This window comes from Pavona decussata, unplaced genomic scaffold (assembly GCF_977016875.1).
Source record: "Pavona decussata unplaced genomic scaffold, jaPavDecu1.1 SCAFFOLD_124, whole genome shotgun sequence".
NCBI classification, from domain to species: Eukaryota; Metazoa; Cnidaria; class Anthozoa; order Scleractinia; family Agariciidae; genus Pavona; species Pavona decussata.
The window spans coordinates 1,371,114-1,393,655 of NW_028145538.1; the positions used below are offsets into that span (position 1 = coordinate 1,371,114).

Sequence of the window (22,542 nt, forward strand, 5' to 3'; positions counted from 1 at the left end):
CCAATCACAACAGACGTAAACAGCGCAATGAACCAATCAGAACTCGAAGCAAATGCATGGGAGTGGCGCCAAGCGCGGGAAAACGCGTATGACCAACACACAATTGGTTTGGATTTTGCTTCTCATTGGTTGACAAAGCGCCGCCACTTTGACGAATCACAGAGCGTAGTAAATCAAACCAGTTACTTTCGACACTCAATTTAAAATCGCTCTAGAAACCAACCAATCAGGAAACCCCTATGTTTCTGCCAATAAAGACAAAGTTCTGTACCACTTCAACCAGTTTTTTTACAGAATTTTCATCAACGTTGAAAAGTGACGAAAATTAAGGGTTTGACTGATTCCCAACGAGCCACAAATTGTGTTATTGATTTGATTAGCATTGATTTTTGTGAACATCGATGAAAAAAGCCCCCTTCTCTCTTTTTATGTTTTAAAATCGTAGCACCAATGGAATCATACTCGGTACTCCAAATAGCAGCGGATACTGAAGCTAATACACTACTTGTCCATGATAGAAACAGAACAACAAACTACTTCTAATTTCTTCAAGTCACAAGGCGCGTTGCTTCACACAAATGTCACACAACGCTTGTCTATGCTAGGGACAAGTACCGCTGACTCACAACGACGCTTCTCTAAACTCGGGAAAGTGTCACTATGTTTATTGGAGAGAAGCGTCGCGTGACAAACCAATAACGCAATGCTGGTTTTTTCGTTTTGTGATCAGTTGACGAACCAAAACAAAAAGACCACCATAAGGGCTACAGAGTCAATTTTTTCATCGTTAGTGTAGACATGGAGTAACGCCAGGAATATATCTTTTTTTTCGTATAAATTCTAAGACTGACGCTGGGCCATTAGCTGTGCTGCTGTTCTTGAGCTCAGTTGAGGAACAACCCTAGGGAAAGCACGACGTCTCCTCTTCTTCTTTTGTGCCTCCCGATAGCACACCGAACAGCGGCTCACGCGGCTCAGGAGATTGCCGGGTTTGAGCGTCTCCGGCGTAGGCGAAGCGAACATCTGCCCCACAGTGGAGAGCCAGAAGCTGTATTTATTGGCGAAGTAGTGGCAGGTACCTCGGCCATGGCATTCAAAGAAAGGATTGTGACGGAAAATCCTGAGGCACGAGCCGGGAGAGGAGAGAGCTTGCCCACTACCGCTGCCACCGGCTCCAGTGTGCTGGAAAGAAAGGGAAGCGGATAAGACAGAGCTCTAGATCTTTTATTTCATTTTAAACGAAGAGAGTTAGTGTTTGATGTCAAACTAAAAGAGATAAATATAAAAGAAGGCATTAAATTGTACTTGTTACATGAATTTCTCCAAGCTACACCACGTTGGAAAACATCAATAGGTGGAGAACTTATGATTCTTTTTGCTTTTGTCGTCGGAAGCGTGAAATCAAAATTAGGAAAAATAATGTACATCAAGCTATATCCTCCACCCGGTGAAATTATAAGGCATTCAAACAAAAACATCAAGTAAGAAAGCACAAACGAACAAAGCCAAACAAAAATATTGTCTATAAAACAGCACAGACAAACAACAAAACTGTGACGGGACGCACTTTTAAGCGAAAGGGTAAACAAAACAATGACATCTTTTCTGCCAACAGTGTTGAATGCTCTTACACTGCCTTGCTCGAATTCCTTTAACACATGGGTAAAATAAGATAATGTTAAGTTAAGATAATGGTCAACGGAGCGTTATCCAGTGCAAGAAAATTAACCTGCGGGGTTCCCCAGGGAAGTATACTGGGACCTTTGCTCTTTCTAATATATATAAATGATCTTCCTAATTGCCTCGATTTATCCTGCGCAAAATTGTTTGCCGACGATACTAACATCACCGTCCCTGGTTGCACTTTTTCCGTACTCGAACAAGCAACCAATTCGAAACTTAACAATCTTTGTAGTTGGCTTAAAGCAAATAAGCTTAGTCTAAATATCGCGAAAACTGAATTTATGGTGATTGGTTCTCGTCAGAAGTTTCTTGCGGAGAATTGTAGTGAACGTAACATCCAATTACACAACCAACCAATTAGCAGGGTTGCCGGAAAATACCAAATCATTAGGTTTGATTATTGATGACCGACGTTCATGGTCCAATCACATCAGCGAACTACGCAGAAAGATATCCTCGGCAAACGGTGCCCCGAGGCGCATTAGGTCCCTCATTTCTCAATCCACTGCAGTACAAATATAACGAATATCAATATCAAATATATCAAATATTAATCGAAGCTCATTTAGATTACTATGCCCCCGTTTGGGATGGATTGAGTTCTTATTTATCTTGTAAATCAGTTTTTTTATAGTTATTTTAATTTTTGCGAATGATTGTAATAAAATACTTTTGTCATTATTGAAGATTTTTAACCCACTTTAAATAAAGAACTACTACTACTACTACTACTACTACTACTACTACTACTACTACCACCACCACCACCACCACCACCACTATTGCTGCTGCTGCTGCTGCTGCTGCTGCTGCTGCTGCTACTACTACTACTACTAGTACTACTACTACTACTACTACTACTACTACTACTACTACTACTACTACTACTACTACTACTACAACAAACAAAAAACAAACAAACAAACAAAGAGATCATCACCATGAGGAAGCTGAATCCAGTCCAAATAGGTTGCCATCCCGCGGGACAATCCGGGATCTCTGTGGATTGACTGTGTGTAGCTACCACAGGTCCCGGAGCCTCGCACACGGCACACCTACTGACGTAAGGCTCTACAGCAGCCGCGCTGAATGGCATCATATCATGCATTGGCATAGATATATCTGTAGTCAGCCAGTAACTATAGTCGTTCCTGGAAGTGTAGTGGCACTGGTCGTATACGTTGCAGAACAGGTAAGGCATGGTGGTGAAACGTCTCATGCACGAGCCTGAGGCACCGAGATCCTGGCCGTGTGAGTTTTCGTGTCCTTGAACGTAAAGTAAACTGCAACAAAAACGATTTACTTAGAGGATTTTTACACGATTATTGTCACCAACTAACGGACTATTCGAGTCAACCCCAAGAAAAAAGCCAGTTTTCCAGCAACAGGGTGTCATTTTTTTGCTTTTAGGGATTGTTTAAACTGGATCACTGCATAACGCGATTGCACAGTTTTAATTGGCTTAGCGGCCGTGGGATATCAGGCATTATACCACGCTCGAGAAATAGCGGGCATTAAATCGTCTTCAGGTCATTCTTGCAAATGAAATGAACAAGATGTACAATCTTGGACAAAACTAGTTGAGAAAAACGGTAAAGATGGTTGAAAATAATGGTAAAGTTTTCCGACAGTTTTCTGAATACAACCGAACATCCCTTTATGACCACCTCTTGTAAGCGACCACTTTCTGCAAGAGACCATTTCCAGGAACAAACAAACAAAACAATAATAATAAAAAAACGAACGGAATGTCATTGACAGTTTCAAAATCAAAGTATACAGAATGTTCTTGTACAATATCACTACACGAGAAATGATCACCAAAGATAAAATGCCTTGATGTTTAAACAAATTCTCCCAACTATTGCCTAATGATACAAATGGAGAAGAGTCAACAGAACATGCATGTACCTGTATCCGGTCCAGAGTCGAGTTAGGTTGAGCGGACAGTCTGGTATGCTGGTTGATTGGCTGTGAACGACTACATGGAATCCTTCACCTGTGGCGGATTTTCCGACAACCCCAACGGGGCCAGGTTGACCAGGGTCATCCCTGGGACCAGGAAAGCCTTTTTCACCCATCCCTCCTGGGATACCCTCCTCGCCCATTGCACCTTTGACGGAAGATGGTAATCCCGGAATACCGTCATCTCCCTTCGGACCCTGTTCAAGGCCGGGCGGACCTAGAACAACACGACAATTGAGAGTGCTTGAGAAATCCAGCCGTGAATAAACTATGAGTGTAAATTTAAGTGCTGGAAGAAAACCACTTAATTTGCAACTAAACATTAGCCTACACTACAGGAAGGAAATGCTGTCCATACGAGGTAAAGAAAAAAACTCTTTGACTCGGTGGGATTCAAACCCACGGAAACCCACGACTCCGGCGCGACGTGGTAGGATGGTTAGAGGCACGGAGTCGTAACCTGGAGGCCCCAGTTTCAAGTCTCCTCTCCGACTATTAGCTGGATTGGTTACGGGGTAGTCCACTGTCCAAATCCTCGACCACGCTTTTTACAGCTGGTAAGCCTCCCAGCCAGTTGGGATTTTTAAAGAATTTCTGTTCTCTTTAAAACGTTTGTTTGATTACACGGGCCCACAAGCTTCTAGCTTTAAATATAACCGTGTATAAATTTACTTTACTTTACTCCAGGATTTTGATATTCAACTGAGAAATCAGAGAATTAATTCCGTAAAAATGAGTGAAAATGACTGACTGAGGCCCGGTTCATACGTCGAACTTTACACGAACCGAACCTAATCATTTGGTTCGGCGCATGTAAAGATCGACGTATGAATCAGTTAGGATCGACAAATTTGTATTTGGGTCGACCCGCCGTTCTATTTGACTGCGCCAGTCGAATAAAAGGGCAAAAGTTCGACTTCGATTCAGACGTCGAACTTTTACATGTGCCGAACCAAATCATACGTTACGTATAAATTATATAAATTATATCTATCCCAGAGGTCTGCGCGTTCCATCGACTTTGGCATGTGCAAAGGACTTCATTCTGAACAAGATGGCGGGAAAAGAGGAATGTGCTTGTTCTTCTTGTTTCGAAACAACTTAATATACTTGTCTGAGATGCGAAAGATTAAAAAAATAAATAAAGAAAATAAAGAATCTATTCTTGATGTGCAAACGTACTTCAAACCAACAGAAACTTTCCAATACAGGCTATATCAAAGGCAAAGTCTCACGACTTCTCAGAACAAAATCTTCAAAAACAACATTTGAAGAAAACATTACACTATTCAAACAGAGATTACGCTACAGAGGTTACCTCGATAACCTTATAGATAAAAAACTCTTTCAGAAGTAAATTTCCGCGAAAGAATGTCGGCACTACAAAACAAACAAAAAACGCGGAAAAACATTTTGCCGTTTGTTACGGAATATCGCCCTCCTGTGCCTGACCTAAAACAATTCAGATGAGTAAATGGCACTTGATAGAAAATCAGCCTCTGCTAAGAGAGATCTACATAAACCCTTCCCTACTTTCGTACAGAAAATGGAGGTCTTTGAAAGACGTACTCTTAAGAGCAAATTAGCTTTGAAGGTCATATTCTTCCTATCTCGACCAATAGGAGCAGTGTTTGGCCTGTCTTCATTATTTTACCATACAAGCTCTTCCATGTCAGAATTCTTCTTTCCCGTCATTTTGAATCTTGTTGAGTAAAAACAACAGCCGCTGACCACGAAAATCTATTTTCTCACTTTAGCTTTAATTAAGTTCGACTTCAGTTAGGTTCGACGTCTGAATCAACTGCCGAACTTGATTATTTGGGTAGACCTTAATAGGTATTAGGTTTGGCTCATATAAAGTTCGACGTATTAACCGGGCCTGAGGTCCACTGCTCGGACCTGTCAATGGTCTCCAATGACTTCCTCCATCCAGAAAAATAATTTGTAAGTAAAAACTTTGAGGTACACTGATGAGGTCACGCTGGGGCCCAGCTCAGAATATCCAGTTTTTACAGTTAAGGTTTCAAGGGAGTCAACGAAGAATTTGAAGGAGTCATAAGGTGTACCGTCTCTCCAAATCTTCTTACGCGAAAATATATTACTTCACAGGGCATCATGGAATATGGTCAATAAAGCTGCGCTTATATACCTAAGAGAGTGAGGTGTTTATTAACATAAAACACTTACATTGTTATTTACCATACAGAAAAAAGATGGCAGGCTGTACACTTTGCCACAATACCCTGCTAACCTACTACAACCAAAAGGCACAGAGAAAGCCATATGTTTTTGCGAAATCTGTCCCTGTACTAACAACACTGTCCATGCTAGGTTTGAAGTTTTTTAGAACTTTTCTGTGCGTTTTTTAAGCGTTTTTAGGAGTTTTCGTACGTTAAGAATAATGGGTCGCCATCAGTCGCCATCTTTTTCGGTACGATGGATTGCTATGACAATAACAAAAACAAAAACATAAACAAAACTTTATCTATACAAGATAAAAAAAAGAGTATTAATTGGTTTAATAGATGACAAATAATAATGACAAATTTATTCTGACTCAAAAGTAAGCATGACATTGTGCAACATAAACAAACAGTCCCATAGGAAAGCACTGCTCAGTGGCTTACATTTGAGTGGATACGTTTTTGTTTTTTATGTACATCCTGAATAGTTGCCTGTAGAACCACCTTGTACAGCATAATAAACAGCAACACAGGAAAGTAATCATCCGCAAACTCAAAAGTCAGAATCACTTTTCTATAGCATAAGAAACAGCACTGCAGAAAAGAATGCTCAGCATAATATCATTTGAATGGTCACACTTTAGAATTTCTACCTCAGTTTCAAGAACTTAGACACACTTTTTACAGCGTAAATAAACAGCACCATAGGAAAGTACCCCTCAGAGATTTAATTTCAATGGTTAAGCTTAAGGATTCCATCCACAGATTCAAACACTAGAACCACCCTATAAAATACGTTCGATTGTAAGCGTATGTGCTCGTACTCATACGCGTATGATACCATACGCATACGCGCATTACTTGCGTATGGTACGCGTAGGCGAAGTTCGCTTATCTTTGAGCTGCACTGTAATAGACCTCGTTCATAATGGAGGGCATAATTAGTATTCTTTTATGTGCATGCAAATAAGCCTTCTTGACCTCGCTTTTGAGTGAAAATACTTTTGTTTTTACACATGCTAGCGAGGCCAGGCAGGCTAATTTAAATGCATACAAAAGAATAGCAATTAAGCCCTCCATTTATGAAAGAGGTCTATAAACAGCACAGACATTAAACAAACAAATTTATTAAAATTAGCCACATTTTATATCTGCATCTTGAAACCGACTGAATGGTCTCTACACAACATTGTTTTGACCTTGACAAACACCTTAATTGGCCTTTACGTAGCATTTAAATGGTACCTGCATGGTTTTGTTTTAAAAGTCCCTGATAACAGGTGCTGTTTCATCTTTAAAATTTGTAGAAAGCGTATAAAGACTGCATTTACTTCACCTAGATGCCAGGCGCTATGTTACCTTCAAACAACATTGGGATGCATAAGAGGAGACCTTGTGTAAATCTTTGTGAGACTGTCCTGCAAAAATGCCCATACTTGTTGCCTGTTTTTCCAAATGGTACCAGCTTGGTCCAAATTGGTGATTCAGCTTTCAACTGTATTGACGAAAAAGATGTGTGTTAATTAATTTAATGCTAATCAAAAACAAGCTGCATTACTTGAACAGTTGATGACACTCACTGGCATTCCCAAAATATACCTTATTATAGCAAATTAACGCTTGTGTTAATTATTAAGGACTATTCGAAATGAATGCCACTTAAATTAACACGAATTGAAGGAAAATTACTTTCTATAAAGGAAATTAATGCAAATGATGTGCTAAAAATTCAAAATTAGGGAAATTAATGTGACTTACAAGAGAAACAGAACTTGTTCAGATAAATTTATTATTTTTTTACAAACTTGAGTGTTTGACATTTAAAGTACAAGTTGACCAAATTTTATGATAATTAAACCTTCTTCACAGAAGTGATTTAATTCTCTATTTTCCTTTTATGAATTGTTAATAAGTTTGAGAAATGTTTTATTAGGCAATCAGTTTGGAGTGAACATCAAATGCTCTCCCTTCTGTGACCTTATTTGTGTTTCTGATACGAGTTATTTTTTGTTTATTTCCACTGAACAGAATGGAGAGAAGAGTATGTGGATTCTGAAGATTGTTTAACTAGCAATCCATTGGAGAAATGTGAACAGAACAATAATTATACAACATCTCTTCAGCCAACAGTGATGACAACAGCATCAGCTAGTAATTTTACAACAAATTCTACAAACGATGGTAATAGATAGTATTTGTATGATAATTCAGAGTATAGGTTAGCAAATTTTACTGCGCTACATCAGTACTGTAGTTCCATAAGCTTTAGATTATTCAAGTTCTCCATTACTCGATTAGTGGACATTTTAAATTCTATTTCATTTTATTTTATTTTATTTCAGGAGTAATAATTATCGTGAAACCTTACTGTTAAAAGTAAAATGTTCCCCCAAACTTTGCGCCATGCCTCTAGAAAGAATTAACTCCAATTTTTACAACGTAAAACAAACTTTTTAAAGAAATATGGTTACTTCTTGAGGGACATTCATTCTTAAGTTAAAAGCAGTTTTTTAAATATGATTTTCAAGTGTAACGTTGTAATGTTATTATATTGTGCAGTTCCAGAAAAAATCCATACCCCCCTCAGGGAAGGTCATTGGATATTCCTAAGGGGGGAGGGGGGGTCTTAAAAAAAATTTTAAAGGGAAAGTATTAAGCTAAACTGGAATTTCCTAGGGGGAGGAGTGGTGCAAAACCAAAACACCCCCATGGGGTGGGAAGGGGAATATGGATATTTTCTAGAACTGCACATTAGTGAGCTTACGCAACAGGACGGCTTAGAGAAGGGGACAGTGAATTATCGTTGTGTGACCAACATGACATCTTAGTACCTTCACATTTTTAGGCGATTTTTCGACTAAAACTGGTGTTCTCTCATCTGTGACAACCTGAAAACCACAAGCAGTAGGAATGTTACAATCTAGAGTCTTGAGTACTTGGCCGTCACATTGGTCACACAAGCACAATTTGCCGTCCCACCACATCAGCCGTCCTGTTGCGTATACTCGCTATTGTTATATAGTGGAAAACTGTTGTAGCAACACATCAAAGGTTCAACCTGATCACTTAATTTCAATAAAAGTTGACCTGTGATCATTGAGTTTAATTAATTGTAATATTAGTGTATATGCATTGTAGATTACATTAAAAATGTTAATATTGTAACCTTGAGATGTTAGTAAAGTGGGATACATATCACCACCAACCTTTACGGTGCTGTGTTGGTTTTCCTTACATATATCAAGTAGTGCACTGTTTTCTATCATTTTGGAGTTAATTTGCATAAGCTTGTACCAGATATACTGTCCTGAGAAAGCTTGCAATTTGATGTGTCCATACTGAGACTCAACTACAGTACACCATATAACTGTCACATGACTCTTTTATGTCTATGGTTTTGCAGATATGAAAGAAAAATATGGTAAACACAATTCGGCAACAATTAAATGGATGATAAAAGGTCACTATATTTTTATGTTTTACCAAATATATCAAATTAATAGGTTTTGTTACTAACAGAGTTTGGTCAGCTTATTAAAATTATGTAATAAACACTATACAGAGATTTAAGGTGGCCAAACACAGTTTTCCAGTATACAGGTGTTAGTTGACATTATTTGAAAACTACGTACTTCTGAGTACCCGAAATTAGCATGGTGCAAGATTAACTAAGAAGGAATAAATTTTGATACTTATCCTTGAGCAAGGTGCCGTTGCCATGGCAACGCAGCAAGCTATTAACCGTCCACAAATAATGGTTTTGCTTGATTTTTAGAAAATGCACTCATTAGATTTTTTCCATTTTTTGTATCCAGAAAAACTCACAAAATACTGACATAGTGACGCTGCTTTCATGTAATTTTAACAGAGAGATCTCCTGTAAATGTTGGTTTTGCACTTTCATGTTTTTTGAAGAAAAATATACCCTCTGTTAGATTTTGGTTTGGGTTTGTAGGAGAGTTACGCTTTTAGAAAACTACTATTTTGTCAAATTTCACGAAATTCTATCGAGCGGTTCCTTAGAAAACAGTTCATTTCCATTAAAACAACCAGTCACAATTTTTTGCTCAAACGCGCTGCGTGGCCTTTAATTAGGTTTTCTCAGCAAAGATGAAAAGCCTACAAAAAGGCTAATTAGCTCATTGTGAACTCACTTTCTTCGTTCGGCGATAAATGAAGAAGGATTTACAAACGAGAAACTGTGTTATTTGAAGAGTAAACTTACCTTTGTGATCCATTTGGTATAAAATCGAGGGATCGATAGTATTTGCTTACCACAACCCTAGCGTGCGCTTAATAGCATTACTAACAGAATCTGTAAAGCGCGCGCAAACTGTGTTCGGCCACCTTAAAAAGGTTATTTTCTTATATATATGGACTGTTGTAGGTATATGCTATAATGAAGTATTACTGCATGATGTTGACCAGTGCAATTTTAATGATTTGATCATTTTAAAACTGAACCTAAGAAAAGAAGATATAAAGAAATGACTGAACAAACGAATAATATATTTTTTTATGATTTATGGTGGCTAATGGGTGCGAGTCCGGATCATTTCCCCCTTACGGTCAAGGAAATAAGTAAGTCAATTGGTGCCAGTCTGGAGTGTTCATCAATACTGCATGAACTGATTTTTTCTGCCACTCATTTCCCATCAAAAAATGCTTTTGATATCACTTTTGATATTAACATCTGGAACTCCAAGAGCTCAGGCAGGTATTTGCTGTCCAGAACATTTTTAAAAGCTGAACATTTTTGTTGTGGCCTTCAGTTCACAATAAAGCAGCATTTTCGGTCCCCAAAGATAGATTAGCAATAACAGCTGGAAAGACATATACTGTAAAATATGCTTGAATTAGTGCCCCCTTCAAAGAAGCGCTCCCCTTCGAATTAGCAACCCCCGCCCTTCCCCAAGGGAAAAAAGACAAAGAATATAAGGCTGCAGTACAGACTTCTTTAATGAATAAACCAAACAGTACAAATCTTAATAGACCATTGAAGTCTTGCAGGTTTTCTTCTCATTTCTTTGAGGAAAATATCCATGTGAGTGCATGGACCCTTCATAGATTTGTGTTTCTCCTTACAGATACATTTCAGTTTCCTTACTTTTTGTCACAGTCCATGTTTACTTGAAATAAACGCAAAATTAATCTGAGGCCGAAATTTGAAAAACAAAATAAGCGCCTTCCTCTCGACCCAGAATATTAAATAAGCACCCTAGGGGCTAATTCAAGCATTTACGGCATATCCTGCCAGCTTTAATTCATGGCTGAACTGTGTAATTTCCTTCTAATAAATTAATTATTCATCTGATATAATTTTATATTATAAACAAGCAACAGAAAACACACTTGTTACAAATACACATAGTCACATGATCATTATATTTATTTAGCACAGTGAACCCGCCATAATAACTCTTTGCACAGTACAAAAAAATACATATATCAAAAAGCCCATTCCCGCTCCCAATTTTGAAATAGCTATATTTTAATTTATTGTGGCTAAAACTAATCTTATATCACTTCTTAGTAGACACTATGCAAGTCTTTTAACAAAACAGCCCTTGCCCTGAATAAATCTTTGTTATGTTTCACTATAGCTATATTTTTTAAACCCTAGTTTCCATTTAAAAAGCTCAAATTCTAACTAACTTGCAATTTTAATTTGCACCAACTTTTTTAAATTTTTTAACCTCTGTGCAATGAGTGCCCGTTCTCTAATAAGCACCGCTTGGTCAGGTGTAGTTTTATTTAGTTGGGGGTCAAGGTTTCAGGAACTGAGCCGCACACCCTCCTTACCCACCCCCCCCCCCCCCGAAACAATTCTGAGGAGGTGTGATACCTATTATATTTGAATGTGAGTGAACATTGCAAAAGAAAACTTGAGCACATGCAGGTTGGCAACGGGCTTGCCTCCAGGCATTGTAACATTTTGGCAGTCAGAAAAAAAAAAAAACAAGAGCAGGGCATGATGGAAAGACAATGAACTATGGCAAGGCTGTTTGTTCAAACACTATCTGTTACAGTCAACCCAGGTCACGCGTGAACGATATCTTTGAAATTTGAATGGAGTTTTGAAATTTACATGTCAGTTTTCAAAATCGCCAACGAGATTTCAGGCTTTCCGTATAAATTTCCCTAGCTTATTGACGGTATAAAGCTATGAATTTTTCTTTACATTGCAAAATTGAATATTTCAAGAGTAACAATTGTTTCCCAAGTATTTTGAGTCTTTTTTTCAGTTAATGCGTCTTTTTCGGAACGACTTCCAGAGAGATGTCCAACATTTCATTCACACGTCGGACATTACAAAGAGAAATTCGAATGTTCATTTCATTCTTGGAATTACTGTTCACGCGTGACCTGGATTGACTGTAATAATGCGCGAGTTCAACATCGGACATGAAATCTACCACCAATGTATGACGTACAAGACCTCATTTGAATGTCTCTGTGGGCCACAATTTAACTGATTGTAACTTTGTCATTCCAAATATAAACAAAAATGTTAATGCACATGAGAAGTAAATTGAGCTTAATTTTTTCAATACCTTTTTTTTTAATACATTTATTTATGGTAAGCTTGTTTTTACATTTTTTCCACCTATGTCAACATTGTTTCACTTAAAAATTCACAGAGAACTTAACAACGGCACTGCTAACTCCCCAGTACACCTTCCCCCTTTCCAAACTCTGAATCAGTGTAAACTCGTTTGTCTCTGCTATCTTAGTTTTCAAGTGAAAACTTTCAGAATGAGTTGGTAACTTTGGGTGAACTTCATTACAAGCACAAGGAAAAATTTTCATCTAGAAAAATACACTTTTAGATCAAATTAAAACGAGTTCCCAGACTGGGTGTGTGAACTTTTTGCAACCCACTAGGTTTTTGTTAACAAGCCTCTGCATTTGTTTCTTGTTTATTTTTTATATTACTATGATGTACTTGAAAACGTGGAATAAAAAAAAAACGTGAAACCTTTAAGCTTAAGTTACATTTAAGGATGGTGCCCGCTTTTGCTACTGTGCATATGTTCTGCACATCTCGAGCTGGTCCAAGAGGGTCTGATTTGATACTGATGGAGCCTACTAATTCAAGGGTATTTTTGAGCAGTTAGTAAATATGTGGGGAAAAAAGATCTTAGCAAGTGTTACTGAAATTGGAAAAGAAAATTGGGGGTAGCCTCGCATTTTTCAGAGATAATTAAGTTTTTTTTTTTAAGTGTATAATAAATTTACTGTAAATAACACAGGCCAATGTTACAAAGTAGTTACACAAGGACAAAGGAAAAGAAAAGAAGCAGATATACAAATGCAATTATCCCTAAGTTAAAAACTTGGAGAAAAATTCCATACATCGGTATGTATTTTAGCGCTTTTTACAAATATTGTTGATTAATTATCCTTGAAAAATGCGTGGTTACCCCCAATTTTCTTTTCAGATTTCAAACACTTGCTAAGATTTTTTTCCCCACATATTCATAAACTGCACAAAAAATACCTTTTGTGGACTGAGAATCTGTGATAGATTTTTAGATGAGAGGAAAATAAAAAAAATATGTAATTTATTAAGTTAAAAGTGGCTGGTACCTGTTTCCATTACTTTCCAGCTCTTAAGCTTTGACGGATCGACACCACCACTCTTTATCAGTTGATACAACAATAATGATAATAAAAAAATGCATTATTAATATTGGTGAACAAGTTATGGTCACTTTCTCCACATAATGGGTTACCATAGCAACAGTATACATAAGATGACTCTGAGCCCCTTTAGAAGAATTGTTTATAAACTTTGCAAAACATTGTCTCCAAACATCTAAAAAAATTAGGGTCACTTTGTTCATTTTTTAGTTATAACCACTTAAAGGTAAAATTAGGGGTGTTTTAACAGATCATACTGTTGCTATGGTAACCTATAGAGTGTTTTCATTCACGTGACTACCAGCCATATTGGTTTACTGCAACAAAAGAAAGTATTTACATAAAAATAGAGTTCAATTCCCAGAGGTTTAGTTTGGGACACCAAAATGGCCCCCATTTCTTTGTTTTGGGACACCAACATGGCCGCCGTAACGTCATGTGAAAACACTCTATAAGTTCACGAAAAGTTTAGGCATGTTTTTGATAGCGTTATCGTTGTATCAAGAATGGTTCTATTAATCTGTAAAAGTATAAGTGCTGCAAAGTGATGGAAACCAGTGCCAGCTGTCGTAAGCCTTAACTGAAGCGAAATCTTTTGGGAATGCCGAAAAACTGAGATATTTTTCTTTTACTGCTTTCAAAGCTCAATACCGAAAGACTATTAAAGCGGTGTAAATTAGACACATTTCACCTTATCACTAAATTTCGTTACACACTTTGAATTCAATATTTTAAGACTTACCCGTTGTCTGGACTTGCAAGTTTAAAAGACGTAATCTTGAGTCCTTTTCTTCGAACTTTTCGCCTTTTGCGACTGTTGCTGTGAAACCCGCGACACGCTGACCACGTGGTTTAATTTAGTTCCCAATCACCTCGGCCATCTTTGGCCAACCAATGACACCACTGAAAAACTTTTTTTCTTGCAGTTATTTTTATTGATTTTCTCGATTCATATCGAGTTTTTGAATGAATGCTTAATTAAATGCCATCCGCCCCCTCCCCCAAAACTTAGCTGATTTACTTGGTACGAATATTCCTCTCCAATAACCTCATACATGCCAACCCACGGAGTTCAAAAATCGGGAGACGTCCAAAAATCTTCAGGGACAGCCAGCAGAACCGTGTCAGTAACAGCGAAGAGCCTCCGAGGGCTGGGGAATTAGGGCTATATTTAGGCCTTAGGTGGGCGGGGGGGAGGGGAACTTCACCGTTCTACCGTAATTTCAACATTTCTTTATGGTTCAACGAAAACAAAAAAGCCGTAATCAGCGTTCAATCTTTCACTAAATATTCAATATTTATAGTGGACGTAAAAAGCGGGAGATTTATGTACCAAAGCGGGAGAGCGGGAGAAGAGGCAAAAAAGCGTAAGTCTCCCGCCAAAAGCGGGAGAGTTGGCATCACTGTAACCTAATTGGGGAGGAGACGGCTGACAACTTTGTGTGTTTATTGGCAGGGGCGGGGGGGAACACTCCATAGCGCCTGGCACTTTTTTTGTATCTGAATCATCCAACAAAAGTTGACGTCACATCCGGTCAAATTGGCGCCCAGCAGCCTCTCTCGGCGAAGTCGAATGATGGCGTCTGGGTCGGGCCTGATTTCTTCGGATTTTTGAGCCATCAGTATCAGGAATTGTGAACTGTGGATATGAAAGATGTTGTAAAGATATTGCTTCGACTTCATGAGCAAGGGTTTTCCAAAGGAGTCATTTTTTCTATTGTTTTGACGGAAAATACGAGACAGCTAAGCGTCGTGTCATGGCGAAAATTTCACACTCTCAAAACGAGTGGTGTTCAGACTTTTGGCTCTTGTGGCTTCTGATCGTTCGAAAGCTGAAATTTTAATAGCCTATCCCGAGTGCAACATAATGGAGGAGACATCGTCAGTCATAGTTTGCCGTGTTAACATCGGGAACCTAATTATCTCTCGACGTGAAGTGTTGGAAGCCTGTATCATTGAAGCTGTTCCAATTGTTTTCGTTGTAAGAGACTCGTAATCTTCCAGGTGAGTAAATGTAGTTATCTTCATTTCCAGTTCTTTGCTGCCGACGTGAGTACCTTTACATGTGGGCTTTAGAGTAATAAGTCGGTTTTGTGCTTCGTAGTTCTTTAATAAAGACGCAAGTGACGTTCAATTAATAAATAGCTATAGTAATTCTCTTATCTGAAATGCATTTCATATCATCTTGTCCTGCCAGTGCAGGCTTGAGGAGGGGCTTGAGTCAGAAAATGTATCTGTGTAGCCTGGTTCATATTCAATTGCTAGTGTGAGACAGTTGTTAAAGTTATTGATGTCAAGCCATCTTAAACAATAAATTAAATAGCATTATTGCGAATGACATTATTTCTCAAGTATTGAAAGAAACAACCCCTTCATCCTTTACCTGATCTGCACTCTCACCACTTGCCGGGTGGTCATGGGTTAAGGCTTTTTATACATTTGCACTATAATTATGCACCTGTGACATCAAATTGTGGTAAGAACAAACAGTATGCCACAAGCCACAGACAAGTGGCATGACTGATGTTCTTACCTTGTTTTGAAGTCCTCTTTGGGTTATCAAAGGACACCTGGAAGGCCAAATGGACTTTGAAAACTCTTTATGGCTGACAATGTCATTTGTACATCATATAATTATTTACCAGTTATTTCAGTTATGTTAGTTGGTGCCAAATATTTAAGGGTGGGGAATTGTCCCTTTCTCTGTGTCCAAGGTTGGGGAGGAGAACTTAAAGTAAAAAAGATATATATATCTTTGCAAATTCCTGGAGGTTATCTATCAGCAGTAATTGGCCCATACATTAAGTTCAAATAACATTGTCTCCTTTGAACCAATGAAATTCAAAGTTCATTTTGACAAGGAATATTGAATTCTGTTCAATTCAATGAAAAATCAAAAGTTCAATAACCACACAGTCAGTTCAAAAACCACACATCAGTTCAGTGACAGTTGACCTCAATTGTAAGAATAACTATAGGGGAAAGGTTTTTTATTCCAATGGGACAGATAAGAGGAGAGGGGAGGAGAGAGGGTTTTACGGGAGCGTGGTCCATATTTGGAGTAGGCAGAAAGTACAAGTGAAACTAATAAGTATTCATGTATTACAAATAATGGTAACAGGCTTACATGCATTTAAAAATCTATTGCCCACTTATCCATTGTTTGTCTTTGTAATCATATTTGGCAACAGCTGTCCAATAATGTAGCTTTTTCTTGGACATAGTTCCACTTCCTTCTTGTCAATGATGCAGATTAGTGGTCCGTTGGTAAATTTGTAAAAATCTAGAAGTCCTATGGTTCATTGAAAATCAAAAAGTCAAATAACCATACCAAAAGTTCAAAAAACACACATCAGTTCAGTGACAGTAGACCTATGTAAGAAAAACTATAGGTGATGTGTTTTCAACTTTCTCTTCTTCATGCTTGTCAAGGATGCAAATGAGATTTCATATTAGTTCAATTCAAAGAAGGCTTAAAAATCCAATCACCACACCAAAACAACAAACCTCCCACCCCTCCCCCCCCCCCCCACCCCACCAAAAAAGGGAGGATTATATAAATGTATATATTTGTTAACCACCTGGGTGATAGCAGACCTCAAAATTAAGAAAATTTACTGGTGTGGGTGTTTTTAGTTCAATGGGTCTTGCAGGTAGGGAAAGGGAAGGAAGTGGACAAATATGTTTGCATTATATTAATAGGGTTTATAAGTTATATTACCATAGTTTAGAATTTTCCTTACCTACATGAAATTTTTAGGGATTTAATGTTTTTAATTTTTCTTTTTAATTATTTTATTTTTAGAGATTTAAACAAAAACTCAAAAGGAAAGAGACCGGCAAATCCCCCTGAGACGGCAAGAAAGGAAACAGACAGCGAACGGAAGAAAGCAACAAGACTGGAACAAACTGTGTTGCCCAAAAAGTTAGCAGAAGACAAGGAGGAGCTTGTAAAAAGGGAAACAGGGATTGTGGCACTTGAGAGAAGAGTCAAGAGACAAGAAGAGTCAGTTAAAAAGTAAAGCGAACAAATTAAAAAAAAATAAAACAGTAATGGAGGCCCAGTGGGTGGCTGCACAGCTAAGGCATATGGCTGGTCAGCTTGACAGCTTGGCTGACCAAATTTTGGATCATAGGAATACGTCAATGTAATCAAACATGATGCTGTACACCAATGTGAAAATTATTGTCAGCAGACATTTATTAGAATTTGACACAGTAAATTATAATAAAATACACTGTAGCTAAGTGGCCATTGCAGTTACTCCCGGTCTTGTCGCATTCTTCCTTTCGCTGTCTGTTTCCTTTCTTGCCGTCTTAGGGGGATTTGCCGGCCTCTTTCTTTTTGAGTTTTTGATTAAATCTCTAAAATAAAATAATTAAAACGAAAAATTAAAAACATTAAATCCCTAATAATTTCATGTAGGTAAGGAAAATTCTAAACTATGGTAATGTAATATAACTTATAAACCTTATTAATATAATGCAAACATATTTGTTTGGAATTGGAATTTTGTATAAACTTAGATACTATGTCTCTATGAATACGCTTAAACAACTATACTATACGCTCATATATCCGTATCGAAATTACGGGTCAATGAGCTGGGGTACTGCATGCCAAACAAAATTAAAAAAGATAAAAATAAGCCATATTACTGCCTTCACTGCATCTTCTATGCACACAAAAGAGATAATGCAACATTTTACTCTATTCGAAATCCTTAAGCTAGAGAACATTTTTAAGTTGAAAATTGGTTCCCTTGCGCATAAATTACAATACAATAAAAAATCACCCCCTGCACTCCATGATCTTGTTTCCCTAGCTTCTGATATCCATAAATATAATACCAGATTTGCCACTAGTCAAAACCTGTACAGACCATTTTCTAGAACTAATTATGGTTTAGCACGGTTTAGAGTAGTGGCATCACAAACCTGGGAAACAATTCCAATGGACGTTAAGTGTCTGCGCCACAATGTTTTTAAGAAGAAATACAAACTTTTTCTACTTGATAGCCAAACATTGATAATATTAAAAAAAATTAACGTGTACTATATAGTTATATATTTGCTATAAACACTTTTTTCCTTACTGTTGTATTTTCATCTCCCAAGCCTAATTTAATTAGCAGAGCTCTTCAACCAGTATTATAAATTCTACTTTCCCCTATTTTATTTAATTGCGCGAAGGTATTTTACAGTAACTGTCCAAATCTCGGCACGCTGATTGGCTGTAATGCGCGCGCTTTTTCAACGAAAAAAAATTGCCAATTCCGCTCATACTTTTTCCATGTTATTGTAAAAAACAAATTGGCAGCAGTTTTCTATGGTCTATACTCTTATAGACCATAAAATGACGCCATAAAATGTCCAAAACTTGGCAGTGAAATCACTCGCCTGTGGCTCATGGTTCCACTTGGGTTTTGAACATTGTTTGATGTCATTTTATTGTCTATGAGAGTATAGACCATAGAAAACTGATGTCGATTTGTTAAGTGGCCAACACGAAAGCCTCGCTCCTTTGACCACTACGCACTTCTTCCGTAGAAGGTAAAATCCTTCAATTAAGTGCTCTGCACGTTTCATTTTTTCTTACTATAAAATATATTGTATTTCGTTGTAATGAGTGTGAATAAAATTGAATTGAATTCAATTGAATTGTCCACTTCCTTCCCTTTCCCTACCTGCAAGACCCATTGAACTAAACACACCCACACCAGTAAATTTTCTTTATTTTGAGGTCTGCTATCACCCAGGTGGTTAATAAAATAATATATATACATTTATATAATCCCCCCCTTTTTTTTGGCAGGGCGGGGGGGGGAAGGGGTGGGAGGTTTGTTGTTTTGGTGTGGTGATTGAATTTTTAAGCCTTCTTTGAATTGAACAAGCATGAACAAGAGAAAATTGAAAACAAATCACCTATAGTTTTTGTTACATTGGTCTACTGTCACTGAATTGATGTGTGGTTTTTGAACTGATTGTGTGGTTATTGAACTTTTGATTTTTCATTAAATTGAACAGAACTCAATATTCCTTGTCAAAATGAACTTTGAATTTCATTGGTTCAAAGGAGACAATGTTATTTGAACTTAATGTATGGGTCAATTACCGCTGATAGATAACCTCCAGGAATTTGCAAATATATATATATATTTTTTTACTTTATTTTCTTCTCCCCAACCTTGGACACAGAGAAAAAGACAATTCCCCACCCTTAAATATTTGGCACCAACTAACATAACTGAAGTAACTGGTAAATAATTATATGATTTACAAATGACATTGTCAGTCATAAAGAGTTTTCAAAGTCCATTTGGCCTTCCATGTGTCCTTTGAAAACCCAAAGAGGACTTCAAAACAAGGTAAGAACATCAGTCATGCCACTTGTCTGTGGCTTGTGGCATACTGTTTGTTCTTACCACAGTTTGATGTCACAGGTGCATAATTATAGTGCAAATGTATAAAAAGCCTTAACCCATGAGCACCCAAGTGGTGAGAGTGCAGATGAGGTAAAGGGTGAAGGGATTGTTTCTTTCAATACTTGAGAAATGATGTCATTCGCAATAATGCTATTTAATTTATTGTTTAAGATGGCTTGACATCAATAACTTTAACAACTGTCTCACACTAGCAATTGAATATGAACCAGGCTACACAGATACATTTTCTGACTCAAGCCCCTCCTCAAGCCTGCACTGGCAGGACAACATGATATGAAATGCATTTCAGATAAGAGAATTACTATAGCTGTTTATTAATTGAACGTCCCTGGCGTCTTTATTAAAGAACTACGAAGCACAAAACCGACTTATTACTCTAAAGCCCACATGTAAAGGTACTCACGTCGGCAGAAAAGAACTGGAAATGAAGATAACTACATTTACTCACCTGGAAGATTACGAGTCTCTTACAACGAAGACAATTGGAACAGCTTCAATGATACAGGCTTCCAACACTTCACGTCGAGAGATAATTAGGTTCCCGATGTTAACACGGCAAACTATGACTGACGATGTCTCCTCCATTATGTTGCACTCGGGATAGGCTATTAAAATTTCAGCTTTCGAACGATCAGAAGCCACAAGAGCCAAAAGTCTGAACACCACTCGTTTTGAGAGTGTGAAATTTTCGCCATGACACGACGCTTAGCTGTCTCGTATTTTCCGTCAAAACAATAGAAAAAATGACTCCTTTGGAAAACCCTTGCTCATGAAGTCGAAGCAATATCTTTACAACATCTTTCATATCCACAGTTCACAATTCCTGATACTGATGGCTCAAAAATCCGAAGAAATCACGCCCGACCCAGACGCCATCATTCGACTTCGCCGAGAGAGGCTGCAGGGCGCCAATTTGACCGGATGTGACGTCAAGTTTTGTTGGATGATTCTGATACGAAAATTTGAGGAGTCTTCTCCCCCGCCCCTGGTTTATTGGGGACACTGTAAATAACTGTAAGTAACTGAAAGAAATGATGTGGACTAAACATTAATGTGTAATAAACCGCAACTTGACTTCAGTAAAGTCATATAATCAGAATATTCATACATAACAAAGATTTTATGCTGGATGCCATTGCTCGACTTCGGAGAAGAAACTTTAATTCAGTTAAATTTAGTATCAAACACTTTTCATTGACGCACTCAAAAATTTTTATCTCTTGGTACAGGACAGGAAAATGCAATTCCAGCTTTAAGTGTCGGGAATTCTTAGTAACTGTTTGTAACTTGGCGTATGCCCGTTTACGGATTTTGAACTGAGTCATTGAGATGTAGATGGATGCTTGTCTGCGGACACCGCCCGTCTTTTCCCACAGTAAACCCTCCTTCCACCAGGGGCACCCAACAGTTTATTTCGGGGTATATCTGTGTACGGAAGTCCTTAATCAACTCAGAAATTCGGATTTACTCGTTAATGAAGTCTACAGTTTTCTTCGGCAAATTGTTAGCTGGAGATTTCGTGACACTGGAAAACTAGTTCCTTTCGTTTTCGAAGGTGGTAAATATAGTATTTTCGAAAAATAAACAACAGCTGGCAAATTGGGGGTTAAAATTCTGTTTTCTTTCCGTTTCCTAGGCCAAGGCATCCGCCGAAACAGATCAATCTGTGTTATCATACGCAAATATGACTTCAAATGAGGAGAAAACCATCTGGGCCCAGTTGTTCAAAGCCCGATTAAGCTAATCCTGGATTAACGCAAACTTTGACCCGAGTTTGTCAATAAAGATTCTTCCAAGCGATTTTTGGCCCTTTTTCTTCGACTTTTCTTTACCTTTAGCTCAAAATTAACCTTTTAAACCGTTTTTAACAAGCGAGATGAAAACCTCGATTAAATTCTAATCGTGAATTAGCGTTTATCGACTTTCGAACAACCGAGCCCAGAAGACAAAATTTTGAGTATTTACTTCAATGTTCTCACTGGATGCCCCCGCTCCATCCCAAAATTTTCCATTTATGTCTGCCGTTTCACTGGTGTAACTCAAATTTGAAATCTGTAAGGTACAAGGCACTTGTGTAGTATGATCTTTTGTGTTACAAACTGGATTACTGGACAATGCAAGTTCTACAGTTTTGATTGGCTTAGCGGTCATGTGATATCAGCTTTTATTAAAAACTGAATCATTGTATAATGAAATTCGAGCGATTTGATTGGCTTAGCGGCCATGGTATATGAGCCATTATACCATGGCCGAGAAATGGCGACCACTAAATTGTCTTCTGGTTGTTCTTGCACAGCGAAATCAGTAAGATCTAGCAATATTTCTTGATTGTTTTAAATAAAACAATTATTCCACTTGCGCTTGTTGGATATGAGATGATTATAGCCAACTCGGCGCTACGCGCCTCGTTGGCTATCTATCATCTCATATCCAACGCGCGCTCGTGGAATAATTGTTAAATACCACGCTCGAGAAATAGCGCCATTGAAGTCTTCTATTGTTTTTTGCAAAATGACATCGACAAGACCAAGCAACATTTAGTTTCTTGGCTATTTTCTAAATAAATAGCAATTCACTCCTGCTTGTTGGAAATTAGACAACTAACGGTCCCTTATTTCTCT

The 22,542-nt window shown here is 37.8% G+C and overlaps 2 protein-coding genes across 5 annotated transcripts in view; both read right to left on the minus strand.

Moving 5' to 3' along the window:
* The window catches only part of LOC146469385 (uncharacterized), a 136,148-nt gene that overhangs the window by 51,057 nt on the left and 62,549 nt on the right, over nt 1–22,542 (minus strand). The window lies entirely within an intron of this gene.
* Nucleotides 549–3,861, minus strand: LOC146469388 (collagen alpha-2(IV) chain-like). The gene is made up of 3 exons (XM_085123458.1): nt 3,595–3,861; nt 2,624–2,966; nt 549–1,182 (listed from the first exon to the last, which is right to left on the minus strand). The coding sequence occupies exons 1-3, from the start codon at nt 3,789–3,791 to the stop codon at nt 841–843; spliced, it is 882 nt and encodes a 293-aa protein (XP_084979584.1). The 5' UTR covers nt 3,792–3,861; the 3' UTR covers nt 549–840.